Raw genomic sequence first — 17,976 nt, forward strand, 5'->3', positions numbered from 1 at the left:
GGGAGAGAAGGGGGGGCTGGGCACGCAGGGTGTTCCAAGAGAAGGATCCTGGAGGTATCCTAGCAGAGAAACCACCACAGGAGCTCTGAGGCCTTAGCCGAGGCACTTCTCTCGTCTGGGCCAGTTTCCCACTTTCTGATCTGGGAACTTGGGTTTTGGCTTTCCACACCTGGGACATGCCCCTGGCTTCAGGCCTGCGCAACAGGCTACTCCCGCCATTCTTCCTAATCTGTGCAGGGGGCTTAGGGGGCGAGTCGCCAGGGTGGGCAGAAAAGTCCAGGCCCAAGTGTCACGGACCCTCAGCGTCTTGCTCCCCGTTCGTGGAAAATCCCAGCCCGGAGAGGCTCCCCTAACTCATCCTGTTGACCTTTTCTACTCTCACGTACCCGTACCCCAGCCAAGAGGGTTAGGACCCAAAGTCTGGTTTTCTCTGTCACTCTTTAAGGTCCTTGGTCAAGTTGCCCTCTCCCTTCCCACCTCTCCCCGCATCGTAGCACATCAACAAAGCCTAAACCCCATCTCCCCAAACCCAGTAGTACCTCCGTGGGGCTGTGGCTGGGGCTGGGCTGGTGGCCTTCGGGGACGGACTCCGGGGGAGGCATGGTGGGCGTGTGGGGCACTGCGGGGTCTTGCTGGGGACCTGGAGATCGGGCGGGTGCAGGCTCTTGCTGCATGGATCACAGCACAGTTTCGATTCTCGGCTTTGAGCTACGGGGGCGGGAGGGGAAGCGGAACGAGAGGCAGGCGCCCGACGCCAGAGTCTCCCCAGCCTGTCCGAAAGGGGCGGTGCTCACTCAGGGCCCGCCTCCCGAGAGGAAGTGAGACAGAGCGGAGGGGCGGTGCTAGGGGCGGAGAGGCCGGCGGAGGGCTTGGAAGACACGCCCAGAGGCGGAGGGAGGATTGGGAGGAGACAAGACGCTGGGGGTAAAGGGATGGTGGCGGAGCCGAGCGGGCGGGAGGCAGAGGGCGCCTTCGACTTTGAGCCCGGGCACAGAGAGGAGCCACAGGTGGCCCTGCTTTGGAAGAACTCCAGGTCTAATGGAAGAGCAGTTACCCAAACAGAGGTTTTCACACAGTAGAGGGACTGACGGGAGAGGAGATCCTCAGCTGGGACTTGAAGGAACTTGGGGTGGGGTGGGGAGCGCTTGGAACAGCACGTGCGAAGGCCTGGAGGTTTGAAACAGGAGAGTCTGTTTAACAACTAGTTTTCGTTATTTTCAGATTTAAGAGGGGAACCATGAGCGGGATCAGGGCTAAGGAGATGGACCAGTTCTATGGGTGACAGAGACTGAGTTTAGAACCCAGAAACATGACCCAGCATGTATGTTGGGACGGTCACTCTGACAACTAGGACAGGTGGCCTGGTCTAGGACAATGACTGTGGGATGCAGAGGAAGGATCTGAGTCAGAGACACTCTGGGCGGACACTAGGTGGAGATGAGGGGAACAGGAAGTTGGAGAGGCTGGTGAGTCTGAGGCAGAGGGGGCAGGGAGGGAAGGGGGAGAGCTGGTGAGCAGGTATGAAGACAGTGAGGAGAGAGCAAGTTAGCTCTTGGTCAGAGGAGAAGCATGCCAGCTCCCAGCTGGCGAGGGAAGAAAACACAACTCCAGGCAACTTCACTGAGCCAAAGGCCCTGGCTTCAAACATCAAACCATCCCAACCACTGTGCTAACTGCTGGGTACAATTCTGTGCTCAGTTCCAGCTTGGAGCAGACTAGGGATGGTGATGGGACCTTGCTCTTGTAAAGCTTATCATCTGGGCTGTGTGGGGAAAGGGAATGGCCGGAAGGGCCAATTTCCCAGGACTGTGTGAGGCCTCAGGGGCCTTGTCCTACCCTCCAGCCTGATCAGTACCCTCAGGGCTTTAGAATCAGGCCATCAAACTATGAAAAGCCAAAGATGGTGAGCAGCAGCTGCAGAAGGGACCTAGGAAGGGTCACATCTGGGGGTGTGACGGGTCTGAGGAGGCAGGGCTGGCATGTGGCTGAGACAAGGAAAGCTTTACTAATTTCTTTGCTCACTTTGAAAGACATCCTGCCTCAATTCCACGTTGAAAATCAGTGCTTCTCAGAGTAAATTTACCATTTACCTTCAGATTTTCTCAAGCCATGGAGAGGCAAGTTACCTCTAGGTCAAGTTACCTCTGGATCAAGGTGTGGTGTTTCTGGACCTTTGTGATGCTCTGGAGGGCCGGCTCAGGGATGCTCTGTGCTATCCCCTCCTTCCTCACTCTGCTGTGCTCCCTGAGGTCTGCACATGAAATTTCTCTTTTTGTGCCAAAGTTCAGGCCCTCCCGCCCCACCTTGACCACGGTGAGGCTGGCTAGGGCTTCATTCAACAAATAAGTGTTGAGATCATTCTGTGCCAGGCTAGCGAGGCTGTGGGGACACAAGGAGGAAAAATTTGCTGACCATGCCCAGGAGAAACCCCAATTCTAGATAAGACATCCCACACACTCCCACCCCAGTATGTGAGTTTGCAGCGGGAGTGCTGAGAAGGCTGGTAGCATTTCCTTGATTCTGGAGGAAATTCGGCTCCTGAGAACCCACTCACAAAGCTGCCCTTGCCTTCCAGCTCCTTTTCCAAGGCCAGACGGGAGCCGGGAGGCACGACTCCTGCGGGCTCGGTCCTCCCGGCGCAGGGGGCGCTGTGGGGTGGCGGGAGCTGGGCCCGGCTAGCCGCAGCCCCCTGAGCCCGTGGCCAGCGAGACCGGAAGCGGCTGCCGGCAGGGGCGGGCCCGGTAGCGGCCAGCGTCTCTGGCCTGGCACCGCGGGGGGGCGCGGGGCGCGCCCCTGTCAAGAGCCATGCTCGGCAGGTCCGGGTACCGGGCGCTGCCCCTGGGGGACTTTGACCGTTTCCAGCAGTCGAGCTTCGGCTTCCTGGGCTCGCAGAAGGGCTGCTTGTCCCCGGAGCGGGGCGGCGTGGGGCCGGGGGCCGGTGAGTGGCCGCCCAGCACAGCGGACCCGGGGCGGGGACCGCCTGGTACCCTCAGGAGTCAGCCGGTCTGGCGCCCTCGCACCCTAAGAGAAGGCACCGAGAGTGGCCACGATGTGGAGAAGGGCCTGGACCGGGCGTGGGGATGCTAGCGCTCATCCGCCCTCCCTAGGGCTACTGGGCTGCGGGCTCGGAGCTCTCTCATCTTCTAACAGGCCTCATCCCCTCATTTCTCCTCCCGGCACTTATCCGCCCTTTAAGCCTGGGAAGGGATTTCAAGTTCCCATTTTGATTTATCTCTTTATTTGAGAGAGCGGGAGGGAGGGAAGTAGGGTGGGTGGAGAGGGACAGAGGGAGAGGGAGAGAATCTCAAGCAGTGGGGCCAGATCTCAGGGACTGAGATCACGACCTGAGCAGAGACTTGCAGTTGGCAGATTCACCGACTGGGCCACCCAAGAGCCGCCTCAAATTCCCATTTTGACCAGAAAGAACCCAGAATTTAGGCATGGGAGGTAACCAGCGCACTAAGGTTTGGCCACAGAGAAATGGCAGAATCTTCATCCCAGGGGGGCTACTTCTAGGTGCCTGAAGCTTAAGCATCTGCCCATTTCCTGGTGGATATGGGCGGGCCCTCAGTTGCCTGTTGTGTCAGCTTTGGTCATCCCTTGCTCCAGAGCCTTGAGGGATTCCCTTGGCCCTGGGGCCGGATCCCACATACCTCAGTCTGACAAGCAAACATTGGAGGATTTGGTCTCTCCTGACCCTCCTGTAATGACAGCTGACCTCTCCAAGGCTTCCTTTCCTGCAGGGGCCATGGGGGTCAGAGCCAAACAGGAAAGTGCCCTGGGGCTTGGAGAGCCCGGATGGCATGGCGTTCCTGGGAGGACTGAGAAAAAACTCCTGTCTGCTTCCTGCCCAGGCTTGGGAGGGGAAAGAGAGCAGAGGATAGCTGTGCTAGATTCTGGGGCTTTCTCAGCTCTGCTTTCATCCTGGGCTCTTGTTTCTCCAGGGGCCAGGACTTCTGTCTCAGATGAGGCTTATCTTCTTAGTTCCCACCTCCTACCCAAGGGACTTCAAGTAAAGCATTTGATAGTCCTTAGGGCATTAAAGGACCCGGGGTGGTGGTGGTGGTGGAAGGTGAGTTGTGAGCTAGGGAAGAACCTCTTTCCTCTCACAGGTTCCCACTGAGCCATTAATGCTTTATCCCTTTAGGCTAAGGCATTATCTCCAAAAGGATGCCCTGAAAGCACACTTCTGGGGCTGCTGGTAGAGGAGGGAATGTGTTCTACCACCAGCATTGAGTTCAGCCCAGCACAGTGTTTACAGATGCCTGGGCGCTCCTGGCTCTGTGCCAGGTATGGGAGGCACTGTATATCACACAAGAGAATTGATCCAGATACCCGGTGAGGAGAGCATCACATGGATTGGCTTCTCAAATCTAATGGCTGTTGCCTAGCAGAGACTCGGCCTTGTGGAGGTGGGACTTGAGGCAGATTAGTTTTGATGTGTGGGAGGAGGGAACATGCTTAACTAGCATCTGGCTAAAGACAGAAATTAGGGAAGCAGGCAACAGAGACCCCTGAGAAGGGACGAGCCGTTGGAGGGGGAGGTGGGCAAAAGGTGCACTTGACCAACTTCACTCCTGCCAGAACCAGTTGGCGTTCCTTGACCGCTTCTGCTCTCTTGTCCCCAGATGCGCCTCAGAGCTGGCCTTCCTACCTCTGCCACGGCCTCATCAGTTTCCTGGGGTTCTTGCTGCTACTGATCACCTTCCCCATTTCTGGCTGGTTTGCCTTGAAGGTAAGGCTGGCTGGGTCAGACTTCAGGGGGATTGGGCCCCACTCTCCATCCTCTGTCCCCTTCCCCTAAAAATTACATTATCACCTCCCAGTCTGGTGCAGGATTGTTCATTCATATCTTTCAGATGAGGAAACAGGCTCAGGCTTGTCCAAAGTCATACTGGGAGCCAGTGAGTGGTAAACAAGCCTTCCCAAACTCCCCAAGTCCTGGGGTCTGGACACTGGCTTTAAGGTGCACACACATATCTTTGCCACATCTTCCTTTCTTTGGGTTAGCCTAAATTTGAACTGAAAAATACTCCACTTGGCCCAGCAGGTAATGAGTAATAGGAATTCAGGCCTGGTTTTTAGCAAGGGCTGGTATAGAGGGGAAAGCGTGAGCTATACTTAGGGATCATATCTGAGAGCTACAGTGAAGTTAGAAGCCCAGACAGGCCGTTCCCTTTGTGTGGCCCTAGGCAACAGTCAACTCTTCTAGAAAGCCTTTGGGTTTGGTGTGGTCTGGAAGGAAGACTTTAGAAGGTGCTAAATCCTAGTCCTAAAACTGCGACTGAAACAAATACTGTGTGACCTTGGGCAAGTCACTTTGCCTGTCTGGGCCTTCATTTTTCAATCTGGACCTATTTACTCCTAAAGTTGACAAAGCCCTTTGCTTGGGATTAGAGTCATTCAGAACTGCATTCAAATCTTGCCTGTTTCACTTGGGGGCTGTGTGACTTTTGAGCAAATCATTTAACCTCTCAGAGCTTTGGTTTTCTCTTCTAAAAAGATTTAAGGATCGCTGACACTGACCAAGGCAAAGGAGAGAGAGGGGAGCGGAGTACCTGGGCAGACGCTGTTGTCAGCCTCGGCCCAGTACTTTCGCCCCTTTCCTCACCCTCATGAACAGATTGTGCCCACCTATGAGCGGATGATCGTGTTTCGACTGGGCCGGATCCGCACCCCTCAGGGGCCTGGCATGGTTCTGCTCTTGCCCTTCATTGACTCTTTTCAGCGGGTGGATTTGAGGACACGAGCTTTCAATGTCCCTCCCTGCAAGGTGAGGAGCTTCTTGGCTCCCCCGGGCAGAGGGAATGGGGGGGGGGGTTTGTGCAGAGTGATTGTGGGATCCAGTACCTTGGTGTATGAGTAGCCATCAGTGCAGGGTGGCGGAAGAAACCAGAAAGTTGAGGATGGAGGCGGGGAGGATGTCCTTGCTCAATGCACCTAATGACATGCACTTGGGGACATGATTTTCCCCTTGAGGAGCTAGGTACCAGGAGGGTGGGTTAAGCTGGGTGGTCTTGGTGGGCCTGACCTCCCTGCAGCACCAGCCCCTTGAGTGTCTCTTCTTTCATGACCTCCCCCAACAGCTAGCCTCTAAGGATGGGGCTGTGCTGTCCGTGGGGGCCGATGTCCAGTTCCGCATCTGGGATCCGGTACTGTCTGTGATGACTGTGAAGGACCTGAACATGGCCACGCGCATGACGGCCCAGAATGCCATGACCAAGGCCCTGCTCAAGAGGCCTCTGCGGGAGATCCAGATGGAGAAGCTCAAGATCAGCGACCAGCTACTGGTAGGCAGCTCCTCACATGGTAGAGGTCAGTGGTGGGCTCCTGGGCCTGGCTCTGCCTGCCAGGGCACTTGGAGCAAAGCACCGGGTTGCTCTGGGCCTCAGTTTACCGTATGTTCCAACCTTGGAAGAGCCAGCAGTCTGGGTGGGACTGAGGAACAGAAGATGGGTGCAGACCATAGTGGTCTTGGATAGGCCTGTCTTGGAGAGGCACAGGGGCCCTGAGAGAGGAGTGGCTTGACCGAGATTCTGGGGCCCTGCCTAACCGCTGCGGTTTTACCCTTCCTTCACTGCTCTGCAGGCATTGCCATGACAACACTGGGCCTCACAGGCGGGTGGGTGGGTGAAAGGAGCAGGGGCCCTCCTGACACAGTCACCTGGGGAATTCCGTGCTCCACAGGGCAGCGTGTGCATTTTGGGAGCTTTGAGTTCCTTGTTCAGAACAGAACAAAGAGACACAAGGGCATTTGGACCTTTTTCCTGCCTCTCCATGTGTGAGTAATTATCTACGCCGGAATTCCCCTCGCATCCTTTCTGTGAGAGGACGGGGTGGAAATGTGGCATGGGTCACACATGGCAGCGTGTCCCCTGCTCCCTACACTCACCTTGGGCTTATTGCCGTGTCCCAGTGGACCCTGAGTGAGGTGTCCCCTTAGTCCCTTTGGCTCTGTTTGCCCCTGGGGTCCTGGGGTTCCAGGATGGGAGGGGTGGGGTAACGCCAGTCCCGGAGGTCCCAGTCTCTTCTGGAAGTGAACCACCCCCGTGAGAGAAGCTCCTGAGGCGACGCTGCTACGTGGTGACGCTAGCTCTCACGTGCGGGGTGTTTCAGAGTTTACAAGTCCTCTTGCTGCCCACGTGTACCCACTTTACTTTTTGCTGTGAGAGGGCCAATGTTATGGTTTAATTCTGGAGGGAGGAAGCTAAGGGCTCAGAAGTTATTTGTCACCCCCCAAGAACCATGGTCAAGGGCAGAGCTGGCCCAGAGCCAGATCACCTGCCCTCCCGCCCCCCTACCCCTCAATTCAGTGCTCCGTCTTCTACAATTGATGACAAATTGATAACAACTTTTATTTATGAAACCACAATCCATGTTAGTGTACTTTTCAGAGGAGAAAGCTGATCTCAGCCTTATTGTTGTCAGGGGCGAGTCGGGGAAGAAGCCAGAACACCAGGCGTGTTGTGCAACAAAGCTGAGAGAGGCAGTTTGGGGAAGTCGGTCCCACACCAGGATGTTAGTCATTTAGGGCCTGTTGCCTAGATGGAGTTGGCGCCTGGTAGAGTGGGGTCAATGCCTGTGGTTGCAAAGAAGTCCCAGGAACGCCAGCTTGCCTCCCGGAAGCCCCGGATCAGGAGTGCATTTCTCATTCTCACGCCCCTTTCTGCCTCCTCCTCCCTGGAGGGACGCAGACCCCCCACTCTCCCTTGCTGGACCCTCCTTAGCTGCTCACTCTTCCCCCAGGCTGCTTGCTTCCCTCCACTGCCCACCCCGCTGCAGCCTGGCCTCTCCGTCCTCGGGGTGGGGGGGGAGCAAACACTGGGACAGGAACCCTTTCAGCTACTCCAGCGTCACCCCTTCAACCTCCTCACCATGTGCGCTGTTGCCCCAGCCTCACTGCAAGCAGTGCTTCCTCAGAGGCTCCTCCCTGTGTGGGCAGTGCTCGGTGCTCAGGCTCGACTCCTGCTCCGGTAGTCCTCCCTCCTCTCCTTTGTGCGTGGGCGCTGTCTCTGACTGCACCCCAGCCACTAACAGCTCACCCCCGCCTCTCCCCGCTTCTCCCCGGCCCTGCCCACCCCTGTCCTCCATCTAGGTTTCTCCAGACTCCTAAGATGACAACTTGACCTCCCTCCTGCTAGCTCCCAGCACTTCTCAGTCCTACACTTGCTTCACCTGGTGGGAGCCTCTGACTGTGTACGCCCTCTCCTCTCTCTCTCTTTCTCTCTCTCCCTCTCTCTCTCTCTCTCTCTCTCTCTCTCTCTCTCTCGGATCCTCTGCTTCCCTTGGCTTCCATTATTCTGCTTTTCCTTCTTCCAGCTCACTCCTGGTTACTCCTTGCTCTCCTGCCCTTCGGTTTCCAAGTTTCCGTCAGTGGCCTCTTCTTGGCTAGGACCTTCCGGGAGGACTCATCTGGCTGTGCTTCTTGCTGCCTCTGGACACTGATTATTTACAGCCCCCTGTTCCAGCCCTACTCCTGTGCCCTGGACCCCATTTATCCAAGTTGCTGTTGTATAGACACTTCAAGCTGAATATGTTAAAAAAAAAAAAAAAAGTCCTCTTCCCTCCCCTGGCCCCCCTCAGGTGTGTGTCTGCCTGTGTGCTCGCTGTCCACGTGAGCACCAGGTTCATGAGCCACGCGGGAGGCCACACCAGAAAGCCGGCCCCTCTCCGCCCTCCGTCACTGCACAGCCGGGCAGCCGCCACGCTTACTGCTTGTTTCCCTGGTGTCTTGCTGTAGCTTAATATAGTTGACAGAGTTGTGCTCTGTCCTCTGCATATCTTGACTTCACAGCCACCTCTCCGTCTGACACCCAGATCCGCCTCATTTCTGCCTGCATTTGAAACAATGGCCCACGTGGTCCGTGTCTCCACCCTCAGCCCCCTTCAATCCACTGTTCACAGAGAGGCCAGGAGGATCTTCCTAACGAGGGAGTCTGCTGTCACCTCCCTGCTAAATTCCTCTCTGAGGCTCCTCGTGTGTCAGAATAAATCCAAGTGAGCCGGAGCCACCCACCTCTGAGCCCTCAGTTGTCCCCAGTCTCCCAGCCCACGTTTGAGGGACTAGCTAAATGGAACCGTGGTTACCCACACTTCCCCAGACAGTCTAGGTTCTCCTGTCCAGCCTTTTGTTCATGCTGTTCCTGTTGCCTGAAAGAGTCCTTCTTGTGGGGTTCCCGGACCCAGTTCCAAGGTGGGGAAGGGGGTTTCCACACACACAACACCAAGCAATTTTCAGACACCAGTAGGTGTCCCGAGAATTCAACTCATTTCTGACACTGTCTACCCAGAGACAGCATCAGATCCCATGGGTTAAGGGCTCAGTCCCACAAGGCTGCCTCCCACCCCTCACTAAAGATGCCAGTCACAAGCCCCAGGCTGTTACTTGTGCTTCTGACCAACCAGCTCCAGATTGGGGTTCCAGCGACCTCCCTGGGTCCTTTTGCTAGAGTGGCTCACAGAACTCTGGGAAACACTTACGCTTACTAGTTTATTAAAGGATATGATAAAAGATATGAATCAACAGCCAGACAAAGAGATACACCAGGGCTGCATGCCCTCCCCAGGCACCCTGCTCTTTGGCATTCACCAGCCTGGAAGCTCTGGAACCCAGTCCTTCTGGGAATTTTATGGAGCTTCTTTGTATACTGAGGAGCAAGTCATTGGTCATCACTGAGGGTGGGACTGAAAGTTCCAACTTTCTAATCACATAGTTGGTGCTCTGGCAGCCAGTCCCCACCCTTCAGTGGGGTCCAAAAATCACCTTTCTTACCATCACAAAAGACCCCTTTATCAGTCTTCTCCCAGGCAAGGGTTGTAGGAGCTGAGTCAGGTGCAAAGACAAACACATAGAAGTATATTTTATCAGTTGAATGATCAAATGCATATTTCTTATCAATCACAACATCGCAGTCTTCTTCCTGCTCTCCTCTTTGGCTGGGATGACCCCGCTCCTCCTGCATCACCGCCCCCTCCCTGGACCTCCAGGGGGTCAGGCCCAGTCCTAGTTGCTCACACTGGCTGTCAGCGGCTGGGTTGTCATTGCCCTCTGCCTGCATTCCCCGGGAGGGAGCCTGGCCCTGGAGGGAGGCCGTGGCGCCTCCAGCCCAAAGAAGGTGCTCCCAGAATAGCTTGTCGATTTAATTCCATTTCTCCGCACACTGTTTTCCAGCTGGAAATCAATGATGTGACCAGGGCCTGGGGGCTGGAGGTGGACCGAGTGGAACTAGCAGTGGAGGCCGTGCTCCAGCCACCCCAGGACAGCCCAACGGGGCCCAGCTTGGACAGCACCCTCCAGCAGCTGGCCCTCCACTTCCTGGGAGGAGGCCTGTCCTCTGTGGCGGGAGGTGCCTCACCCCCAGGGCCAGGTGAGGAGCCCCCTGGGAAGAAGGGGAGGTGCTTCCTGGGCGCTCAGCTCCTGCGCAGGCTCAGCTTTGCTCCCCGTTCCCTTAACTGAGCTGAGCATCTCGTGCAGTGCACCCCTGCCCAGCTGCTCAGGCCGGCCCACTGCTGGAGCCGACGGGAGCTGAGACAGTGAGTAGAGCCCTGCTGTCTGAGTGGGTAGAGGCTTTCCGGGAGCCTCCGTGGGGGGAGGGGACAGCACCCAGGGGGTGAAAGCTGAAGGGCTGCTGCTTAGCTGAGGAGGGACTTGAGCTCAGGCCTGAAGGGCGAATAAGAGGCCACTGCCATGGGAGGTGCAGAGGTCACAGCAAGCCTGACCTTGGCCGCACACTGACTTTTTCTCTCTACTTCCTTCCCCAACCCTGTTGGCCACCCCCAGCAGACACCTTGGAGATGGTGAGTGAAGTTGAGCAGCCTGTCCCTCACGTTGGTGCTGGGCCCAGCCCAAAGCAGCCCGTGGCCGAGGGGCTGCTGACTGCCCTGCAGCCCTTCCTGTCGGAGGCCCTGGTCAGCCAAGTCGGGGCCTGCTACCAGTTCAATGTCATCCTGCCCAGTGGGACCCAGAGCATCTACTTCCTAGACCTCACTACAGGTGCCGCTGCCCTTTCCGCCCTCGCCTTCCCAGCCAGGTTGCTTGTAGCCACCCGCTCCCCGTGGTCCTTTTTTAAATTTAAATTTAAAATCCCTCTGCTTCTGCCAGCAGTTTAGAGTGAACCCATAGCAGTCAGGGGCTCAGATAGCATGGGCAGACAATGAGAATCTGGGCCTTTGTCTCCCTGCCCTGTCCCCGTGAGCAGGACGACTGCGATAGCTGAGCTCGCCGCATGCAGCCGGAGCCCCGCACACAGTGCAGGCCTCCTGCGCGCCAGGCTCTGTGCTGAGCACGTGCGGTGCGCGATCTCACCTGCTTCTCACCGAGAGCCTCTGATTCCGGGATGATTGTCCTCCCCATTTCACCAGTTTGGAAACTGAGGCCCTGAGTGGTCACACAGCCAATAAGACTTGAACTCAGGGAATGAGAACCTGAACACTTAACTATAACTTTACACTCCTCCCAGTGGGACATGCTAACCGGGTCTTCCCCCTGCTGCATAGCTGTCCCCCTACTAATGCTCAATTTTTCTTTCCCTCCACAGGGCACGGGAGGGTAGGACACGGGGTGCCTGACGGCACCCCTGATGTGGTGGTGGAGATGGCGGAGGCAGACCTGCGGGCCCTTCTGTGCAGGGAGCTGCGGCCCTTGGGGGCCTACATGAGTGGGCGGCTAAAGGTGAAGGGGGACTTGGCCGTGGCCATGAAGCTGGAGGCTGTCCTCAGGGCCCTGAAGTAGCAGCTTTGGCTGACTGTCTATAGCCCAGCCCCGAGTCTGGCATCGAGCCAGGGGTCATCGTGGAGGAGGTGGCACTGGTGCCACACCTTGGATTGTTGAGGCCCCGAGAAGTTTCAGGCTCAGCCAGGAGCCAGTGAATGGAGGCTGGCAGACACCAGAGGCTGGGAGAGACTGGTGCCTTGCCCTTCTCACTTCGAGTGCTTCTCTGGACAAGCCTTTGCCCATCCTGGTCCCCAGCTGCATGCTCAGCCCCGAGCTGGGTACACAGTGTGATGACAAGAGAGCCAGGCCTGCTCTGCTCTGCTGGCTACCTGATTGGAGAGGCAGGGCCTACAGAAACAGCCTGACCGCAACGGGTTTGGTCCGAGTGTGAGGGAGCCAAGCATGTTTCTCAGGTCCCAGCTCCAGAGTGGGGATCAGAGTGGTCGAGTGGGGGAGAAGGAAGGTGGCCACCAAGAAGAGTCACTGCAGGGCAGGGATTCGGGGATCGAGCTGGGCCTGCCTTCCTGGTTGTCGTTTAGGCCCAGGCCAGTGGGCAGTGGGGATGGAAAAGCGTGGGGCCTTCTCTGCCTCTGGCCCTGCTCCTGAAGATGTCTTGGCTCATTTCTCAGCTCCGTTTTGCATGCCTGACGGGCTGGGGCCCAGGGCAGCATGTAGGAGAGCCCTGCTGTTCCTGTGCTTTTTACCAGAGGTTTGCAAACCACCAATAAATGTGCTGTTTACAATGTATTGAAGAGAAGTGGGGGCATGGGGGTGGGTTGGGGGGGCCCCCCGAGGCCATGCCCCTATTGCCACCCAGGCAAGGACCAGGGCTGGGAGGCTGACGCACCCTTAATATATGCGTGTGAATCACCCACAGTTCCCCTTCCTGCCAAGGGTTTTAGAGACCCTGGGGCAGGTGCGGGCTCTTCTGTTCCTCTTTGGGGTAGAGGTTCACCAGGAAAGAGAGGGTATGGGTGTGTCAGGGCTGGTCCTGCAGACACCCTCCCAAGGGGGCAGGGTGGGGAGTCTGATCACATTCAGGAGACGAGTCAGGGCTGCTGTTAGCTCCCTGTCCTCTTTCCCCCAGGGCCCCTGTTTCTCCAGCAGAAGAAGGGAAGGAACAGAAGGAACTGGGCCTGGAGGCCCGGCTGGGGCTTTAGCCCTGGGAGCCCGGCGTGGGTTTCTGCTCCAGTGCTTCAGCCCAAACCCCAGGGACCCTGGGAGGGGGACTTTTACTTCTTCAGCCCTAAGAAATGAATCTCACTTCCTGGAAAGGCTTGTGAAAAAAGAAACCCACAGAAATCAGGACCTCCCCTTTGCGAAACAGCCCTGGGCTTGTCCTCTGGCACCAGGCTGTTCCCCTCGGGGCCTCTCCAACTCCCCTGGCACCAGGCCCTGGCAGTTTTTCCCCTTTGTTCCTGTGAGTGCCTGCCTTTCCCCTCCTCTGGTAAGTCCTTGTAGCATGGACTGCGTGGCCTTGGGGTTCAAGTTTCAGCTCCAGGGCCCCCATCTTGGAGGGCCAGAGCCCTGGCCAGCTGCCCCCGCTCTGCCCTCAGCTGGAGGCCGCCTTCCCTGCAGTCCCTCCCGTCCCCCCCCCCCAGCCACTCTCTTGCCACCCTCCAGGCCTAGTGGGGCACGGGCCTCTGCTCTCCACTGGGCCCCCTTCCACACTGGGGCTGTTCCCCACTGTCTGCGTCACCGTTCCTTGCATCGGTGCCTGCCCTACCTGCAGGACTGTGAGCTTCATGCGTGAGCTGTTCATCCATTCCTCCAAGGCAACACGCAGTGTACCGGGAGTTTATGGGAAAGCCCCATGTCTTCATCATGAAAACGGAGGAGAAATCGAAACTCAGATTATCTTTGTGGGTGTGGGAGGATCAACATGACATTTACAGGAAACGGAATCTTCTGGATGTCTGTATAGCTGGGGAGTTAAGGACTGCCACTAATTGCCCCTGTTGAGGGACACTCATTCCTTGATGAGGCCAGCACTCCAGAAAGGGAGTTCTTTCCCACAGGTTCAAGGGCCCGTGGGCTTCTGAGGACTGAGAAGCCCTTGCAGTCTGCTGGGGAAGGCAAGGGGCACTTAACGGGGCTAGAGTGTGAGGAGGGAGGGAGAAAGTGTCAATCAGAGGAGGCTTCCCCGAGGAGGTGATGCCCTTGCAGCCACAGGGCAGGTGATGAGAGAAGAAAAGAAATGGGGCAAAGCATGCCACAGAGGGGCTAGCCCCTGCGAGGACACAGCCAGAAGAGGCAGCTGAGCGCCTCTAATTTTGGGAACTGGAACTTCAAGTGTGTGTGTGGGGGGGTGCATGGATTTGGGGGAGAGGGGATAGAAAACAGTAATGGCGTACCATGTATGTGCCTGCGCTGAACTAGACTTGCTGTATGTCATTTTTTCCCTCAAGGTAACCTTGTGAATAATGATAAGTAAAATGCTCACGCTGATGTGTGTGTAATGTATTATTTTGATGTTATTTTAAAAATAAGTAAATTTTGAATAGCTGGTACAGTCATGTCATTCACAATTTTTTGGATTAAAAATGCATACTATTAAAATTGTCCCTCACACTCCTGACTCCATCCACGTATTTCCCACACCTTCCTCCAAACGGATCCGCCGATACTAGTTTGTTGGTTATTCTTCCAGAAGTTTTTTTAACGCATATACAAGAAAATCCAAATAAATCCTCTGAATTTTTTTAAAAATACAAATGGCAACATAGCAAATATAATGTTGCTTTATTCACTTAACATTACACTTTTAGGGTCTTTCCATAATAGCACACAGAGATTTTTCTCACTGTGTTTTGTAGTTACATAGGATTCCATTGTTTGGATGTATCATAATTTATTTAACCTGTCTGCACTGATGGACATTTAGATTATTTGGGGGGTTTTGCTATTTCAAACAATGCTGTAGTAATAACCTTTAACATACGCTTCGCCTGTGGTTGAGTTTATCTGTAGGCTAAAATTCCAGAAGGGAAATGGCTAGGTTAAAGCATTTGTAATTTAACAAGTATTGCCCAAATGCCCTCTTTAAGGGATTATTCCAATTTACACCCACATCATTAGTGATTTAGAGTGTGCTTTTCCTCACAGCCATGCCAACACAGGGTGTTATTAAACTTTTGGATTTTTTGACAATCTGGTAAGTGAAAAATTGCATCTCAGTGCAGGGTTTTTATTATTATTGTCCAATTCTTTATTGTTCTTTAACTTGGGTTTTCAAAACCACAGGGTTTTTGCCATCTTCCCCCAGCATTTACTTTTTAAAAAGTATACTACAATGAAATGCACCCATTTTAAATGTAGTGCTTGATGTGTTTTGACAAATGTGAACACTAACCATCAGCCAACACAATCAAGATACAGAACATTTCCGTCAACTCACAAAGTTCCCCCACGGGTCCCTTCCCCAGCCCCAGCCAGCCCCAGGCCACCACTGATCCGCTCTTCCATTGCTATGGATTAAATCTCACTTTTCTAGAACTTCATAACAAATGAAAGCATGCAGTAGGTACCCTCCCATGTCTAGCTTCTTCCTCGCCCTGTAGTGCTTCTGAGTCATCCATGGTACCCTGTCTGGCTGCAGTTTATGCCCGTTCACTGTCTGCGTCTCCCACTATATGGAGAGCCGCACAATTAGTTATTCATTTGTAGTTTTCCATTTCTGATTATCAAATAAAGCTCCTTTGAACATCTATATACAAGCCGTTGTGTGGACATATGTTTCATTTGGGTAAACACTTAGGAGTAGAATTTCTGGGTCAAGGAAATGCCAAACCAGTTCCAAAGTGATCATGCCAGCACTTGGTGTTGTCAGTCTTTTTACTGTTAGCCATTCTCGTGGGTGTGACTGATGACGTTGAGCCTCTTTTTAGATCCTTACTGGGCACGTGTCTTCTTTTGTCGATATCTTTATTGGCGTCACATTATTGTGTGAAGAAACGCATAAAAAAATCACAATCGTGATACTGAGTCTACGGATCCATGACCATGGCCTGTTTTTCAGTCTTCCTTTGTGTTCTTCAGAAGTGTTACAATGTTCTTCATATTGGTCTTGAACATTCCCTAAGTTTGTTCCAAAGTACTTTATCTTTTCTGACACTACTATAAATAAGGTCTTTCCTTCCATTATAGTATCTGATGAGGTTGCAATTGATAACTCTGGGAATTTCGTCCCTCGCTAACTTGCCGTATTTTTCTTTAGAACACTTCACCTTCGTACACAGTGGTCTGCAAATGTGAAAATCATCTCCTCCTATCAAGGCTTTAAGATGCTTTCTCTGGTCTAATTGCATTGGCTGGCACGGAGGAGGGCACTTGGAAGAAGGAAGTGAGAGGTAAGATCCAGTAGGAAGAGAGAAAGAGGTAGGGGCAGGGAGGGCAAGAAGGGAATGGGACCTGAGCCTGGTGGAGGGATTAGCTGTGGACAAACAGAGTGACCCCTTACCCTGGAGAAAGAAGGAGGAAATAAAGATGGGGTAGATATCTGGGCGAAGGTAAGAAATCTATAGTCCATCCCACCTGGGGCCCTAACCAACACATGGGTAGGTGTGGCTGGTGGGAAGATCTTGGTCATTGCGTAACTCACTCAAGGCCTGGGCTTAGCCCCTGGTGGTGCGCCCAAAACCTTGAAATGAGAGTGATGAGGAGGTGGCCTTGGGGAGATTTCTGTATGGGAGGGATGGGAGCTGAGAGGAGGACACTTCTGGCTCTTTCTAGTGAGTGGTTTCTGGAAGGGAAGAGAGGGGAAGGGAGGGGAGAGGGAGGAGGTAGAGGGCAAAAGGGGCTCACCTACCACAGTCCTCCTCTGTTGGGAGCTGCTTCCCCTACACTGGGACTCTGACTTGACTTCACTGACTTTTCACTGACTTTCCTAGAGCTTGGCGAAGCCCCTGCCATATAATAGTCACCAGCAATTTTTTAAAAATTTTATTTATTTAGAGAGAGAGAGAACAAGGTGGGGGAGAGGGAGAGGGAGAAGCAGGATCATGAACTGAGCCGAAGGCAGATGCTTAACTGACTGAGCCACACAGGTGCCCCCTTAGCAACTGGGTTTTAAAACTAACTTGTTGAGTGAGGTGGAGGAGTATTAGATTCGTTGAGGAAGATGGAGGTAGGTGACAGACAGAGAGAATGGGGGGGGGTAGCTGGAGAGAGAGGAACACAGGGAGAGGGAGACGGGAACAAGGAGAGACAAACACAGCTGGGAGACTGGGGCAGAGAAGCAGCAGGAGTCAAATTGTTGTGCCTGCCGCAGTGGTGAAAACAAAGTCAGGAGGTTCACCCCGGAGGGGCCAGAATCACCCCGGGGAAGGGCACCCAGGGGCTTCCCATCTCCGTCTCCTTGAAGAGAAGGCCACAGAAACTCAGGCATGAGCTTGTGGCACCACCTGGTGGCGATCTGGGGGATTGCTGGTTTCCTCCTTCCCGGTAGCCATCCAGGGATCTTAGGAGACAATGGAACAACCTGAGGGGTGAGCAAGTGAAGCGGGGACCAGAACCTGGGAAATATATACCTTGCCTGACCACACACACACACACACACACACACCCTGTGTGTACCCAGGCCCAGGGTGGGCTTGTTGGTGGGGGGCAGATAGGAAGGCGGGACGACTTGGCCAGGAGAAACTGGGGAGGTTGACTAGTGGGACCAGGAAACTGCAGAGCATAGAGTTAAATCTGTAAAATGGGGCTAATTATATCAAGGGCCATTTAAAGACCTTCCTAGGATGAAGTACTATTACTCTTGGAAGTTCCTCCCCAAATCAATTATTAAAATCACAGACTTGCTATTTTAAATATAACATATTACTGTAAAATAGTATGAAGTGATTTTTGTAAGTCTGCCTTGGAAATTATTTGGCTACGAGTAATTCATTTACAGTATAATTACCTGAGAGTTCTCAGAGCTCTTGGGTATTCATTTGCACTCTTCAAGTGCTCAGAGAATTTTTTTAAAAATCTAATCTACAAATTATTTCCAAATGTAATGAAATTCTTATGAACACTACATTTAATCATTAAAGAAGTTGACACAGAATTAATGACATAAATTAACAGTTGATGACATTTTGTAGACATTTCATTAAACATTTATTAATTTGGGTTATTGTATAGTTTTTGCATTTTGGAACCAGGCCTCTTCTTGGGCTTTAGACTTTCATGTAGGTCTCTGAGGAGCTCCGGGACTCAGTACTGTTTCCCTGGGACTACCTTACTTGGACACAAGTGGCCCTGATAACACCCCGCAT

At 54.0% G+C, this 17,976-nt stretch overlaps 2 protein-coding genes across 15 annotated transcripts in view; one reads left to right on the plus strand and one right to left on the minus strand.

Annotated features, from left to right (window-relative positions):
• The window catches only part of PML (PML nuclear body scaffold), a 40,783-nt gene extending 40,001 nt beyond the window's left edge, over positions 1-782 (minus strand). For 4 of the 11 annotated variants that reach the window (XM_008708502.2, XM_008708498.2, XM_008708501.2 and 1 more), the window contains exon 1: positions 540-774. In XM_008708502.2, the coding sequence (XP_008706724.1) occupies positions 540-674 (135 nt within the window). In that variant the 5' untranslated portion in view covers positions 675-774. Of the gene's footprint in view, positions 1-539 lie in introns of all 11 variants that reach the window. The other 7 variants (XM_008708503.2, XM_040643008.1, XM_008708492.2 and 4 more) reach the window with 6 other exon arrangements.
• A 1,931-nt stretch (positions 783-2,713) lies between these two features.
• STOML1 (stomatin like 1) lies at positions 2,714-14,223 on the plus strand. Of its 4 annotated transcripts, none has more exons than XM_040643011.1 (7): positions 2,714-2,938; positions 4,629-4,735; positions 5,624-5,773; positions 6,087-6,290; positions 10,172-10,367; positions 10,784-10,993; positions 11,538-14,223. In XM_040643011.1, exons 1-7 carry the CDS (start codon positions 2,806-2,808, stop codon positions 11,729-11,731), a joined length of 1,194 nt encoding a protein of 397 aa, XP_040498945.1. In that variant the 5' UTR covers positions 2,714-2,805; the 3' UTR covers positions 11,732-14,223. The 4 variants fall into 4 exon arrangements, with proteins under 4 accessions (XP_040498945.1, XP_040498944.1, XP_008706731.1 ...); XM_040643010.1 differs by having other exon boundaries at positions 2,715-2,938; positions 10,781-10,993; XM_008708509.2 differs by lacking the exon at positions 2,714-2,938 and adding an exon at positions 4,860-4,966 and having other exon boundaries at positions 10,781-10,993.
• Positions 14,224-17,976: the final 3,753 nt, after the last annotated feature.

This window comes from Ursus maritimus, unplaced genomic scaffold (assembly GCF_017311325.1).
Source record: "Ursus maritimus isolate PB19 unplaced genomic scaffold, ASM1731132v1 scaffold_27, whole genome shotgun sequence".
Classification (NCBI taxonomy): Eukaryota; Metazoa; Chordata; class Mammalia; order Carnivora; family Ursidae; genus Ursus; species Ursus maritimus.